Source organism: Oncorhynchus masou, chromosome 33, assembly GCF_036934945.1.
Source record: "Oncorhynchus masou masou isolate Uvic2021 chromosome 33, UVic_Omas_1.1, whole genome shotgun sequence".
NCBI lineage: Eukaryota > Metazoa > Chordata > Actinopteri > Salmoniformes > Salmonidae > Oncorhynchus > Oncorhynchus masou.
Window position 1 is genome coordinate 27,950,739 of NC_088244.1, and position 15,000 is coordinate 27,965,738.

Sequence of the window (15,000 nt, forward strand, 5' to 3'; positions counted from 1 at the left end):
TCTCTCTCTCTCTCTTACCGAGAGTCTCTCCGACTGCCTCTCTCTCTCCGTCTTACCCAGTCTCTCGGAATGCCTCTCTCTCTCTCCCTCTTTGCCAGAGTCTCTGACTGCCTTTATCTCTCTCTCTCTCTCTCTCTCTCTCTCTCTCTCTCTCTCTCTCTCTCTCTCTCTCTCTCTCAAATTCAAGCTGCTTTATTGGCATGAAAAACATTGTGTCAATATTGCCAAAGTAACAATGTATACAATATACGTGGTCATAACATTATAAACAATAACAAATAATAATATAAAATGGTAGTAAACAATAATAATAATAATACAAAATTAAATACAAAAATAACAACAATATAGTAGGAATGTAATAAATGTAAAAAGCTATACATGGAAAATTAAACTATAACTAACTTATAACTAAATAACTGTCATCTTCACCATTGCATCGGTACTACAACTACCATCATCATTATTACTACCACTACTACTACTACTACCACCATCATCATCATTACAATGCTCTCATTACCATCACCCTACTACCCATACCACTACTACTACTACAACTACCATCATCATTATTACTACTACTACTACTACAACTACCATCATCATTACTACTACCACTACTACTACTACCACTATCATTACTACTACCACTACTACAACTACCATCATCATTATTACTACCACTACCACTACTACTACTACTACTACCACCATCATTATTACTACCACTACTACTACTACAACTACCATCATCATTATTACTACCACTACTACTACTACAACAACCACCCTCATTACTACCACCACCATCATTACTACTACCACTACTACTACAACTACCACCATCATTATTACTACCACTACTACTACTACAACTACCATCATTATTACTAACACTACTACAACTACCACCATCATTATTACTACCACTACTACTACAACTACCACCATCATTATTACTACCACTACTACTACAACTACCACCATCATTATTACTACCACTACTACTACTACAACTACCATCATTATTACTAACACTACTACAACTACCACCATCATTATTACTACCACTACTACCACACCTACCACCATCATTATTACTACCACTACGACTACAACTACCACCATCATTATTACTACCACTACTACTACAACTACCATCATCATTATTACTACCACTACAACTACTACAACTACCATCATCATTATTACTACCACCACTACAACTACCACCATCATTATTACTACCACTACTACTACAACTACCATCATCATTATTACTACCACAACTACTACTACAACGACCATCATCATTATTACTACCACTACTAAAACTACCACCATCATTATTACTACCACTACTACTACAACTACCATAATCATTATTACTACCACTACTACTAATACAACTACCATCATCATTATTACTACTACTACAACTACCACCATCATTATTACTACCACCACTACTACAACTACCACCATCATTATTACTACCACTACTACTACTACAACTACCATCATCATTATTACTACCACTACTACTACAACTACCATCATCATTACTACTACCACTACTACTACAACTACCATCATCATTATTACTACCACTACTACTACAACTACCATCATCATTATTACTACCACTACTACAACTACCACCATCATTATTACTACCACTACTACTACAACTACCATCATCATTATTACTACCACTACTACTACTACAACTACCATCATCATTATTACTACCACTACTACAACTACCACCATCATTATTACTACCACTACTACTACAACTACCATCATCATTATTACTACCACTACTACTACTACAACTACCATCATTATTACTACCACTACTACTACAACTACCAGCATCATTATTACTACTACTACTACTACAACTACCACCATCATTATTACTACCACTACTACTACAACTACCACCATCATTATTACTACCAATACTACTACAACTACCACCATCATTATTAGTACCACTACTACTACTACAACTACCATCATCATTATTACTACCACTACTACTACAACTACCATCATCATTACTACTACCACTACTACTACAACTACCATCATCATTATTACTACCACTACTACTACAACTACAATCATCATTATTACTACCACTACTACAACTACCACCATCATTATTACTACCACTACTACTACAACTACCATCATCATTATTACTACCACTACTACAACTACCATCATCATTATTACTACCACTACTACTACTGCAACTACCACCATCATTATTACTACCACTACTACTACCACCACCATCAGTACTACTACCACTACTACTACAACTACCACCATCATTATTACTACCACTACTACTACAACTACCATAATCATTATTACTACCACTACTACTACTACAACTACCATCATCATTACAACTACAACTACTACAACTACCATCATCATTATTACTACCACTACTACTACAACTACCATCATCATTATTACTACCACTACTACTACTACAACTACCACCATCATTATTACTACCACTACTACTACTACAACTACCACCATCATTACTACTACCACTACTACTACTACCACCATCATTACTACAACTACCATCATCATTACTACTAATACCACCATCATTATTACTACCACTACTACTACCACAACTACCATCATCATTATTACTACTACTACTACTACTACTACAACTACCATCATCATTATTACTACTACTACTTACAACTACCCCCATCATTATTACTACTACTACAACTACCACCATCATTATTACTACTACTACTACTACAACTACCACCATCATTATTACTACTACTACAACTACCACCATCATTATTACTACTACTACTACTTCAACTACCACCATCGTTATTACCACCACTACTACTACAACTACCATCATCATTATTACTACTACTACTACAACTACCATCATCATTATCACTACCACAACTACCATCATCATTATTACCACTACTACTACTACAACTACCATCATCATTATTACTACTACCACTAATACTACTACAACTACCATCATTATTACTACTACCACCATCATTACACTGCTCTCATTACCATCACCCTACTACTCATACCACTACTACTACTACTACAACTACCATCATCATTATTACCACTACCACTACCACTACTACAACTACCATCATCATTATTACTATCACTACTACTACTACAACTACCATCATCATTATTACTACTACCACTACTACTACTACAACTTCCATCATCATTATTACTACCACTACTACTACTACAACTACCATCATCATTATTACTACCACTACTACAACTACCATCATCATTATTACTACTACCACTACTACTACAACTACCATCATTATTACTACCACTACTACTACTACAACTACCATCATCATTACTACTACCACTACTACTACTACCATCATCATTATTACTACTAATACTACTACTACAACTACCATCATCATTACTACTACCACTACTACTACTACAACTACCATCATCATTATTACTACTACCACTACTACTACTACAACTACCATCATCATTATTACCACTACTACTACTACAACTACCATCATCATTACTACTACCACTACTACTACTACCATCATCATTATTACTACTACCACTAATACTAATACTACTACAACTACAATCATCATTATTACTACTACCACTACTACTACTACAGCTACCATCATCATTATTACTACCACTACTACTACTACAACTACCATCATCATTACTACTACCACTACTACTACTACCATCATCATTATTACTACTACCACTAATACTAATACTACTACAACTACCATCATCATTATTACTACTACCACTACTACTACTACAACTACCATCATCATTATTACTACCACTACTACAACTACCATCATCATTATTACTACCACTACTACTACTACAACTTTCATCATCATTATTGCTACCACTACTACTACTACAACTACCACCATCATTACTACTATCACTACTACAACTACCATCCTCATTATTACTACCACTACTACTACTACAACTACCATCATCATTATTACTACTACCACTACTACTACTACAACTTCCATCATCATTATTACTACCACTACTACTACTACAACTACCATCATCATTATTACTACCACTACTACAACTACCATCATCATTATTACTACTACCACTACTACTACAACTACCATCATTATTACTACCACTACTACTACTACAACTACCATCATCATTACTACTACCACTACTACTACTACCATCATCATTATTACTACTAATACTACTACTACAACTACCATCATCATTACTACTACCACTACTACTACTACAACTACCATCATCATTATTACTACTACCACTACTACTACTACAACTACCATCATCATTATTACCACTACTACTACTACAACTACCACCATCATTACTACTATCACTACTACTACTACAACTACCATCATCATTATTACTACCACTACTACTACTACAACTACCATCATCATTATTACCACTACTACTACTACAACTACCATCATCATTATTACCACTACTACTACTTCAACTACCATCATTACACTGCTCTCATTACCATCACCCTACTACCCATACCACTACTATTTGGAATGATAAACAACAGTAATAATAGAAATAACAATATTAGTAATAACAATAATACTAATAATAAGTAAGTTACTATTTACTATGCAGATGTTAGTATTCAATATCCCTCAGGCTTCGGGAGGCTCATACATATTTGGCTGAAATAGGAGCCATTGCTCCTTCGCCCATGAGTAGTTTTAGATTTTCCTCTGGGTTTAATAAGTTACAATTTGGAATAAATGTAGTCATTTCTGTGAATACTGAATCTCTTGGTGAGGAATATTTCTCACAGTAAAGGAGAAAGTGAATCTCTGTTTCTACCTCCCCTGTTGTGCAGTGACCACATACACACTCCTCTTTGGGTAACCATGTCTTTTTATGTCTGCCGGTTTCTATTGCCAATCGGTGGCCACTCAGCCTGTACTTGGTAAGGATCTGTCTCTGCCTCGTATCTCTGACAGTGTAGAGATAATCAGCCAATTCATATTCTCTGTTTAGGGTCAGATAGCAATTTAGTCGGTTTTGGGATTTTGTTTAGTTTTTGTTGTAAATATGAATGTTTTGATTCATGATTTTGTTTATTGGAATTCTTTCTTTTGAAGCAGTGCTGGTGTCAGCTTGGTTGGTTAGGTCCAACACCAGCTGACTGAGAGGGCTCGTTTCTGGGCTCAGCTCTTGGGATTGTGAAGTGCTTTAAATTGCAGACTTGAATTTGGACTTGAATTTAGATGTAGCCAACATTTTTATGATCTTTTTTAAATTTTCATTACTACTGGAAAGCGGCCCAATTCTGTCCTAAATGCATTAGTTGGTGTCATGCAATAAAATGCTAATTAATTACTTAAAATCATACAATGTGATTTTCTGGATTTTTGTTTTAGATTCCATCTCTCACAGTTGAAGTGTACCTATGATAAAAATTATAGACCTCTACATGCTTTGTAAGTAGGAAAACCTGCAAAATCAGCAGTGTATCAAATACTTGTTCTCCCCACTGTAGCAGGTATTTTACGTCTGTGTCAAATAGTGTGAGTCCTGGGGCTGGAGAATGGTCCAATTTCATTTCTTATGTTATCAAGAAGGTGCGTGGTTTGGCGGGTCATGTTTCGGAGGACGCAATGACTCGAACATCGCCTCTCCTGAGCCCGTTGCAGCGATGAGACAAGATCGTAATTGAAATTGGGAGAAAAAGGGGGTGAAACACAACATTTTTTACAGTATAGTATAGCCTTCTTTCATTTTATAGATCTGAGGATTTCATTTAGTTCTTGTTGGGTTATTGGGTAATCTAATGGATGTTAGTTGTTTTTAATGACTGATTCAAGGATGTCACATTGTTCTTGAATTTCTAATTGGTTCTGTTGTAAGTCTTTTGGTGGGATGTTTTTGTATAGATGATCAAAATAAGTTTTCCAAATTCCTTCATCTTGTATGGATAATTCTTGTGGCTTTACTTAAATTGTTCCACATTTCCCAGAATCATTTTCAATTTAATCAAGTGTCTTGTTGGTATAATTCAATTTCTTCCGTTTCAGTGTATGTTTCTACTGTTTCAGTGTATGTTTCTACTGTTTCAGTGTATGTTTCTACTGTTTCAGAGTTTCAAAGTATTCATATCGTAGCTCTGGGTTGTTTTCCGCTTATGTTTTAAATTTGACATTTGTCTTTGGTGTTTTCTAATTGTTTCACATTCGTTATCAAACCATTTTTCAGAAACATTTTGTATTTTGTTTCTGATGTTTTTTGTTTCTGATGATGACAATGGTGTCTGTGGTCTGACAGTGAATGCACTAATGGAGGAGGGGTCAATGTCAGTGATGTCATAATCGACTACACTTGTCCCAAGAGCTGAGCAGCAAGTAAACTGACCTAAAGCATGTACAGGCCTAAGGCTTGACAGAGATACACTAACTCCCCATTTTTGTTCAGTATTTGGTCAGGACTGTTTCTATTATTTATAATAGGGCTACTGTACAAGGAGGGGTGTCCAAATATGTGGTGGTTACCTCCCGTATCAGTGTAGTCAGGCTCAGAACCTGTTCTTGCATTGAATCTCCACAAAGAAGCACTTTACCCTCTGCCTGAAACTGAATGATTTCTGTATGGAGATTGTCAGAACACTGATCATCATAATATGATGAATCTGAAGGAGGAGCATAAGCTGCACATATGTATACATCATTGTCACAATAGATGGTACCTTTGTTAAGTTTTAGCTAAATGTGATTAGCACCTTTTTTCATTTCATTCAGTGCTAAGTCCTGCTTACGCCAAATGATGATTCCACCTGAGTTTCAGCCCCGTTTAACATTTTTATGTTTGATTGATGGTAGTAAACTTTCTCTATAGCCCGAGGGATACTGAGTATCAGTGTCTCCATGGCACCATGTTTCCAGTAGGATTACGATGTCCTGTCCCTTGATGTTTTTAATCCATTCAGGATTTGTTGTTTAATAACCAAAATGTGAAGAGTATAGGCCCTGGATATTCCAAGAGCTGATAGTTAGTGATCTCATTTATAATAAGTGATATTCACTGGTTTGAGTAAAGTACATTGACAAAAAAACATCATAATAATATATATATATATATATATATATATACATATACACACCTACACACATACATCATTACATAGAATTATTATTATAATACCAGTGCCAATAAAATAAAGAATAATTGTAAGCAAATGAATAAGAATGAAATAAGATTGCACACAAAAGAAGTACAATGCAATCTGCAACCCTGTGTGTGTGTGCGTGTGTGCATGTGTGTGTGTGCGAGCGTGTGTGCATGTGTGCGTGTGAATTAAAGGGTCTGTCTAACCCAGTAGTCTGCATATTAGATGCAGTAGTTGGCGCACCTCTCCTATGTCTGATTGTTCTAGGTGTCTTTTGCCAGAGGTTACCTCAGCATACGTAGGCTGATGATCTGAATGATACATGGTATGGACTGCATCATGTGGTCCACTTCTATGAAGGACAGTGTTCTGCCTGACACTAGAGTAGTGGTCAGTGCTGTGTTGTGATGTGATGAGCCAGGTCTAGTAGAGCTGTGTTGTGATGAGCCAGGTCCAGTAGAGCTGTGTTGTGATGAGCCAGGTCCAGTAGAGCTTTGTTGTGATGGGCCAGGTCCAGTAGAGCTGTGTTGTGATGGGCCAGGTCTACTAGAGCTGTGTTGTGATGGGCCGGGTCTACTAGAGCTGTGTTGTGATAGGCCGGGTCCAGTAGAGCTGTGTTGTGATGGGTCTGGTCTAGTAGAGCTGTGTTGTGATGGGTCTGGTCTAGTAGAGCTGTGTTGTGATGGGCTCGGTCCAGTAGAGCTGTGTTGTGATGGGTCTGGTCTAGTAGAGCTGTGTTGTGATGGGCTCGGTCCAGTAGAGCTGTGTTGTGATGGGCCAGGTCCAGTAGAGCTCTGTTGTGATGGGCCAGGTCCAGTAGAGCTGTGTTGTGATGGGTCGGGTCTAGTAGAGCTGTGTTGTGATGGGCCTGGTCTAGTAGAGCTGTGTTGTGATGGGCCAGGTCTAGTAGAGCTGTGTATTGATGGGCCAGGTCTAGTAGAGCTGTTTTGTGATGGGTCTGGTCTAGTAAAGCTGTGTTGTGATGGGTCTGGTCTAGTAGAGCTGTGTTGTGATGGGTCTGGTCTGGTCTAGTAGAGCTGTGTTGTGATGGGTCTGGTCTAGTAGAGCTGTGCTGTGATGGGCCGCGTCTGGTCGTGCTGTCCTGTGGTGGGTCTGGTCTAGTAGAGCTGTGCTGTGTTGGGCCTGGTCTAGTAGAGCTGTGCTGTGTTGGGCCTGGTCTAGTAGAGCTGTGCTGTGTTGGGCCTGGTCTAGTAGAGCTGTGTTGTGTTGGGCCTGGTCTAGTAGAGCTGTGCTGTGTTGGGCCTGGTCTAGTAGAGCTGTGCTGTGTTGGGCCTGGTCTAGTAGAGCTGTGCTGTGTTGGGCCTGGTCTAGTAGAGCTGTGCTGTGTTGGGCCTGGTCTAGTAGAGCTGTGCTGTGTTGGGCCTGGTCTAGTAGAGCTGTGCTGTGTTGGGCCAGGTCTAGTAGAGCTGTGCTGTGTTGGGCCTGGTCTAGTAGAGCTGTGCTGTGTTGGGCCTGGTCTAGTAGAGCTGTGCTGTGTTGGGCCTGGTCTAGTAGAGCTGTGCTGTAATAAGCCGTGTCTGGCTCTTTTCTCCTGGGGATGGTGGGGGTACTGTTGTTTCAGAAAGTGGAGTGGGGGGGTCTCTGCTACTGGGTTGATGGGTGTGTGGGTCCCTGCCAAGTGTTGCATCCTTTATGTCCTTGGCAAAGGTTCTGATACTGTCCTGATCAAGATGTACATTATCGTATAAGTGTTGACATGTCAGAGTGGGATGGTGAGCCGTTCTGACGTTGAGCAGTGAGGCACAGTCCACAGTGATCTGTTGATTTACTTTGTCGATCAACTGTCCTGGGAAGTATTTTCTTGGTAGGAGGGTGGACACAACTATATTGGTTGTTGGGAACATAGCTGTTCTGCCACTCTTCTCACTGCCCCAGATACATTTTCACCTTTGGCATGAAGGTCGTTTGGGCCAGTGTGGATGATGATGTTGTCAGGCGTGTCAATCCTGGTCTGACTGAGTAGCTGCATTGTAGGAAACCATAACTTATACACCTGGTGTCTAGGGAATCATCTTTCCTGGACTAAGAACTTCCCTTTTGAATCAATTAGGATTGCAGTTGTGGGTGATTGTCTTGGTGGAGCAGACTGGGAGGATGGTTGGCTGACCTGGGCTGGAGCGGACTGGGAGGATGGTTGGCTGACCTGGGCTGGAGCGGACTGGGAGGCTGGATGGCTGACCTGGGCTGGAGCGGACTGGGAGGCTGGTTGGCTGACCTGGGCTGGAGCGGACTGGGAGGCTGGTTGACTGACCTGGGCTGGAGCGGACTGGGTGGATGGTTGGCTGACCTGGGCTGGAGCGGACTGGGAGGCTGGTTGGCTGACCTGGGCTGGAGCGGACTGGGAGGATGGTTGGCTGACCTGGGCTGGAGCGGACTGGGAGGCTTGTAGGCTGACCTGGGCTGGAGCAGACTGGGAGGCTGGTTGGCTGACCTGGGCTGGAGCGGACTGGGAGGCTGGTTGACTGACCTGGGCTGGAGCGGACTGGGAGGCTGGTTGACTGACCTGGGCTGGAGCGGACTGGGAGGCTGGTTGGCTGACCTGGGCTGGAGCAGACTGGGTGACTGGTAGATTGACCTCGGGCTGTGTGGTGGAGGCCATGCTGGTCTCAGGTTCTGCTTGTGTTATGCCAAGCTGGTGGACATGTTCTCTAGATGCAGAGGACATAATGTCTAGCTGCTGGTTGAGGGTGTCAATGTACCTCTCCCTTTGTTCTAGCTCCTTTCTTGTTGTGCTCAGATGATTTCTGAGGTCATCATTTGTCTGACTCAGTTTGTCCATTCTGGTTTCTAATTTAGCAATAGATGCTCTGCTCTCCTCCCGGAACGGTTTCATCTCTTCTTTTAGTTTCTGGACAGTGTCCTCCTCTTGAAGTTTGTTCTCTCTGAGTTCTATGACTTCTGCTTCGACGAGAGCGAGGGTGTTGTGGAAACGTTGCATAGCAGGTGTTCTTAGTGTTGTAGACATGTCCTTGGCTCTGTCTGCTGCAGGAGAAGTAGGTAGAGGGTCACTGAGGTCTTCCTGCAGGGGCACAGAGACCGTTGGGGCCTGCTTTTCTCCATCCCCCTCCTTTTCTTTTTTCTCCGTTTCTGAGATGAGTTCAGCTTCTGCTTTTAGAGTAGCAAACCTATTCTCAAAAGCCTGGAGGCTTGAATCATTGCCTTGTATCAATACAGTTCCATTATATAAGTTTACTGTTTGATACGTGTTGCTCTGGTCAGCTTCTTCAGAAATGCTGATCTGACATCCTTGACTGATGCCCCTCTTTTTTTGAGAAAAGGGAAATGGTTGCAAATAACCCTTGTCCATATGTGCCCTCGTTTGGTGTTAAATATTAAATGCACTCTTGTTTTGCCACTGGTAAGATCTGCAAACAGCCATTCATGGTTCTGTCCCATCAACAAACCTTTGAAACCTTTCTTAGCTTTCTCTGTCTGGATGTCTTGTGGGTAAACAATTTCCATAGCAACACTGGTGATGTTGGCTACAATGTTGCAATAAAAGCCTTGTTTCTTGTATTATTGTCTCTTGTGTTTTTAGAGGACTGTTTCACTTTGATGTCCTCTGTCTTTATTTTGTATTTCTTTTCTACTGTTAACTAGATATTCTTTGTTAGCTAGCTAGCTTCTTCCAGGAGAGTCCCTAACAACTGCTTAGCAACTGGTAAACAATTCAGCTAGCTAAGATAACTGTACAATTTCATGACAAATAGTTACTTTTTATTATCTTCTTCATTTGTTGCTTGTTTTGTCTCCTATTCAGTCTTGCAGTTTTCTTTGGCCTTTTTCTGATGTACTTCACTCTAAAAACCATGTAAATTTCAATATTTGTAGGAGCTCATTTTTTCAGCAGCTGCTGCTCAATTTGAAACTAATTTTCAATTCAATTCAAGGGGCTTTATTGGCATGGGAAACATGTGTTAACATTGCCAAAGCAAGTGAGGTAGATAATATACAAAAGTGAAATAAACAATAAAAATTAATAGTAAACATTACACATACAGAAGTTTCAAAACAATAAAGACATTACAAATGTCATATTATGTATATTTACAGTGTTGTAACAATGTACAAATGGTTAAAGTACAGAAGGGAAAATAAATAAGCATAAATATGGGTTGTATTTACAATGGTGTTTGTTCTTCACTGGTTGCCCTTTTCTTGTGGCAGCAGGTCACAAATCTTGCTGCTGTGATTGCACACTGTGGAATTTCACCCAGTAGATATGGGAGTTTATCAAAATTGGGTTTGTTTTTGAATTCTTTGTGGATCTGTGTAATCTGAGGGAAATATGTGTCTCTAATATGGTCGTACATTTGGCAGGAGGTTAGGAAGTGCAGCTCAGTTTCCACCTTATTTTGTGGGCAGTGAGCACATAGCCTGTCTTCTCTTGAGAGCCATGTCTGCCTACGGCGGCCTTTCTCAATAGCAAGGCTATGCTCACTGAGTCTGTACATAGTCAAAGCTTTCCTTAATTTTGGGTCAGTCACAGTGGTCAGGTATTCTGCCGCTGTGTACTGTCTGTTTAGGGCCAAATAGCATTCTAGTTTGCTCTGTTTTTTTGTTAATTCTTTCCAATGTGTCAAGTAATTATCTTTTTGTTTTCTCAAGATTTGGTTGGGTCAAATTGTGCTGCTGTCCTGGGGCTCTGTAGGGTGTGTTTGTGTTTGTGAACAGAGCCCTAGGACCAGCTTGCTTAGGGGACTCTTCTCCAGGTTAATCTCTCTGTAGGTGATGGCTTTGTTATGAATGTTTGGGAATCACTTCCTTTTAGGTGGTTATAGAATTTAACGGCTCTTTTCTGGATTTTGATAATTAGTGGGTATGGGCCTAATTCTGCTCTGCATGCATTATTTGGTGTTCTACGTTGTACACGGAGGATATTGATCCAAATATTGGTTCCAAAGAACGGGGAAGATGCCAGAGCTAAGGATGATGTTAAAGAGTTTTAGTATAGCCAATTGGAATTTGTTGTCTGTATATTTGATCATTTCATTGAGGATACCATCAACACCACAGGCCTTTTTGGGTTGGAGGGTTTTTATTTTGTCCTGTAACTCATTCAATGTAATTGGAGAATCCAGTGGGTTCTGGTAGTCTTTAATAGTTGATTCTAAGATCTGTATTTGATCATGTATATGTTTTTGCTCTTTATTCTTTGTTATAGAGCCAAAAAGATTGGAGAAGTGGTTTACCCATACATCTCCATTTTGGATAGATAATTCTTTGTGTTGTTGTTTGTTTAGTGTTTTCCTCTCTCTCTCTCTCTCTCTCTCTCCCTCTCTCTCTCTCTCTCTCTCTCTCTCTCTCCACTGGCTCCATGTCATCTACAAGTCCATGCTAGGTAAAGCTCCGCCATATCTCAGTTCACTGGTCACGATGGGCTGGAGCGGTGTTTCTGAGACAAGGGGCGGATCCCGAAACCATCTGTAAAGACCAAACGGGTTTGAGCTACAAACTATTATGGCCCACCTATGAGAAGCTGAGACTCTGATGCTCACAAGCCACACAATAGTTGTTAGAAGGTAAGGTTCTTCTGCGTAGAAGATCCCAGGAAATCCCAGGACATAGTGCCTATAATACTGTAATAAGCTCACATAGTTGCTGTTACACACTGTCAGAACTCCACACTGGTTGGATGTTCATTTCACTGAGCAAAACATTTCTACATGTATTTTGTATCAGGTCTTTGCTTGGCAGACCTTATTGGTTTATTGACATTTGTCAAGAAAACGCATGAATGCAGCTGCTTGTGTCACATGGTTATGTGTTCTACTTGCAGCCCTGGTCTTCCTGGAAGGAACACTTCAACACTTCAATGTGAGGCTAAATATTAAGGCAGAGCAAGCAGATGAGTGAAGGTAGTGTATTTCAGCTCTTTCACTGTGCGAGCCCTGGGACCATGCCTTAATAAGCTCTGCAGAGACATGCTGCACTCATGCTAAAATCACAGCACGTTAAGTAACTCATAAATGGTCCCATTTAACGGCCGTGGTTGACTACGGAAATTAACACGGCTGAAATTGCCGTTTCCTATTCAAATTGACAGTTGTCTGGCTTGCTGAACAGCAGCAGTGACATGTTTCAGTGTGTCTCCCTCCCTCCACCAGCAGGCAGCACCCTGACTGACTGGACCCGGCATCCAGACAGTTGGACGAGCCTCGCCCTACAGGCTGAAAGGGAGCACAAATACACGTCTAAAAAACATTTGCTGCGTGATGCATACTAACCATAACACCTTGTCCTGCTGTTTGTTACCATTAGACAGCGACAACGTTTTCTTGGCCCCTTGCTGTGTAGCCAGTTGTTTGGCAGCCCTATCTCAACGTTCACACCAATACCGTTCTGTCTGCTGCTAAAATCAAATGGAGAGATGGCATGCCACTAGCTGAGCGGGCAGAAGCTGTTGATTTGAAATGGCTGCAACAGCAAACAGTCGATAAAGGCCTGTTTAGTGAGACAGCTCTCCTCGTGCTCTTAGCTGCGTAATTAGCTTCCCTTCAGAAGAGCCAAGAGTTTCCCGAGTGAGACAGGAGAGTTCTATAATGGCCATCGATAAAGCTGCGCAGACGAGTGTCATACCACTGTCAGACGCACAGGCCCACTCTACCCGTTAATGACTGCAGATGGCAGTCCGTTAAAGCGATTACACAGCCTTGTGTTTCATTGAGCCTGAATGGTTACAGCACTGTCCTCCCAGGCCGAGCTAGCTGGACAAACCTACAGCTGAATGAAGGAGAGACTGAGAGAGGGAGAAAACAGAGAAATGGAGAGAGAGACGGACAGAGACAGAGAGAGAGAAAGGAGAGTGAGCGAAGAGAGAAAGAGAGAGAGAAAGAGAGAGAGAGAGAGCGGGAGCAAGGCAGATAATGGCTAAGGACGGCTGCTGCTGCTATTATTACAACTAAATGGCATACTAAGAGATTTGAAAAGAACAGGGCAGAGAGGTGGGGGGAAACCAAAGTAGATAAAAGCAAGAAGACAGAACCACTCTGGCTGGCCGAGAAAAAACTATTCTATGCTTACAATGTAGAAAGTGAACACACAGAGAGAAACACACAGAAACAAACACAACCTTTAGCATGCATTGCATGTATGACTACACTGTAGGACTACACCGTATGACTAGGTTGGTGGTTGGGTTGGGGGGGTGGTAGGACAGCAGAATAAGACAGGACAGGTATGGTACTCACCGAGGTCCTCTGACACTGGATGCTGGTGCTGTTGAAGCGCAGGGCGGTGACACTGTAGGTGGCTCCCTGGATGTGGAAGATACACTCATAGTTCCTCTGTCCAGACTGGGGCTGAGGCAGGTTCTTAGCCAGCAGGGTGATGGGCTTCATCACCCCCACGGGGATGTAGATCTGGGTGGATGGCAGGATCTGGGGACACTCCTGGGAACAGGGAGAGAGACAGTGGTTCGCCCTCTATTCTGTAAGCAGGTCAATGTAAGGAAATGGTGGACTGGAGATTTACTGGATGGGAGAAGTAAGTATAGCATGCTGGTATAATGTCCATAAAGCGTTAGTGATTTTGAAAGTGGTCTTGATGCACAGTGTGTGAGGATTTAAGCACAGAGTGATAGAAAATGTGAGGAAGACAAGAGGAATGCAGTATTTATAATTGTATAAAGCCATGTAATGGGCCTAATTGCTATGAGAAACTGGCATATTTTTGGAGGGGGGTGGGGGGGGGGGGTGGCAAAGTGATTAGCGACCACATAG

The 15,000-nt window shown here is 41.2% G+C and overlaps 1 protein-coding gene across 2 annotated transcripts in view; it reads right to left on the reverse strand.

Moving 5' to 3' along the window:
• LOC135528182 (plexin-A1-like) overlaps nucleotides 1-15,000 on the reverse strand; it is a 299,019-nt gene that overhangs the window by 71,337 nt on the left and 212,682 nt on the right. For both annotated transcript variants that reach the window (XM_064957082.1, XM_064957081.1), the window contains exon 10: nucleotides 14,470-14,670. In XM_064957082.1, the coding sequence (XP_064813154.1) occupies nucleotides 14,470-14,670 (201 nt within the window). The remainder of the gene's footprint in view (nucleotides 1-14,469; nucleotides 14,671-15,000) is intronic.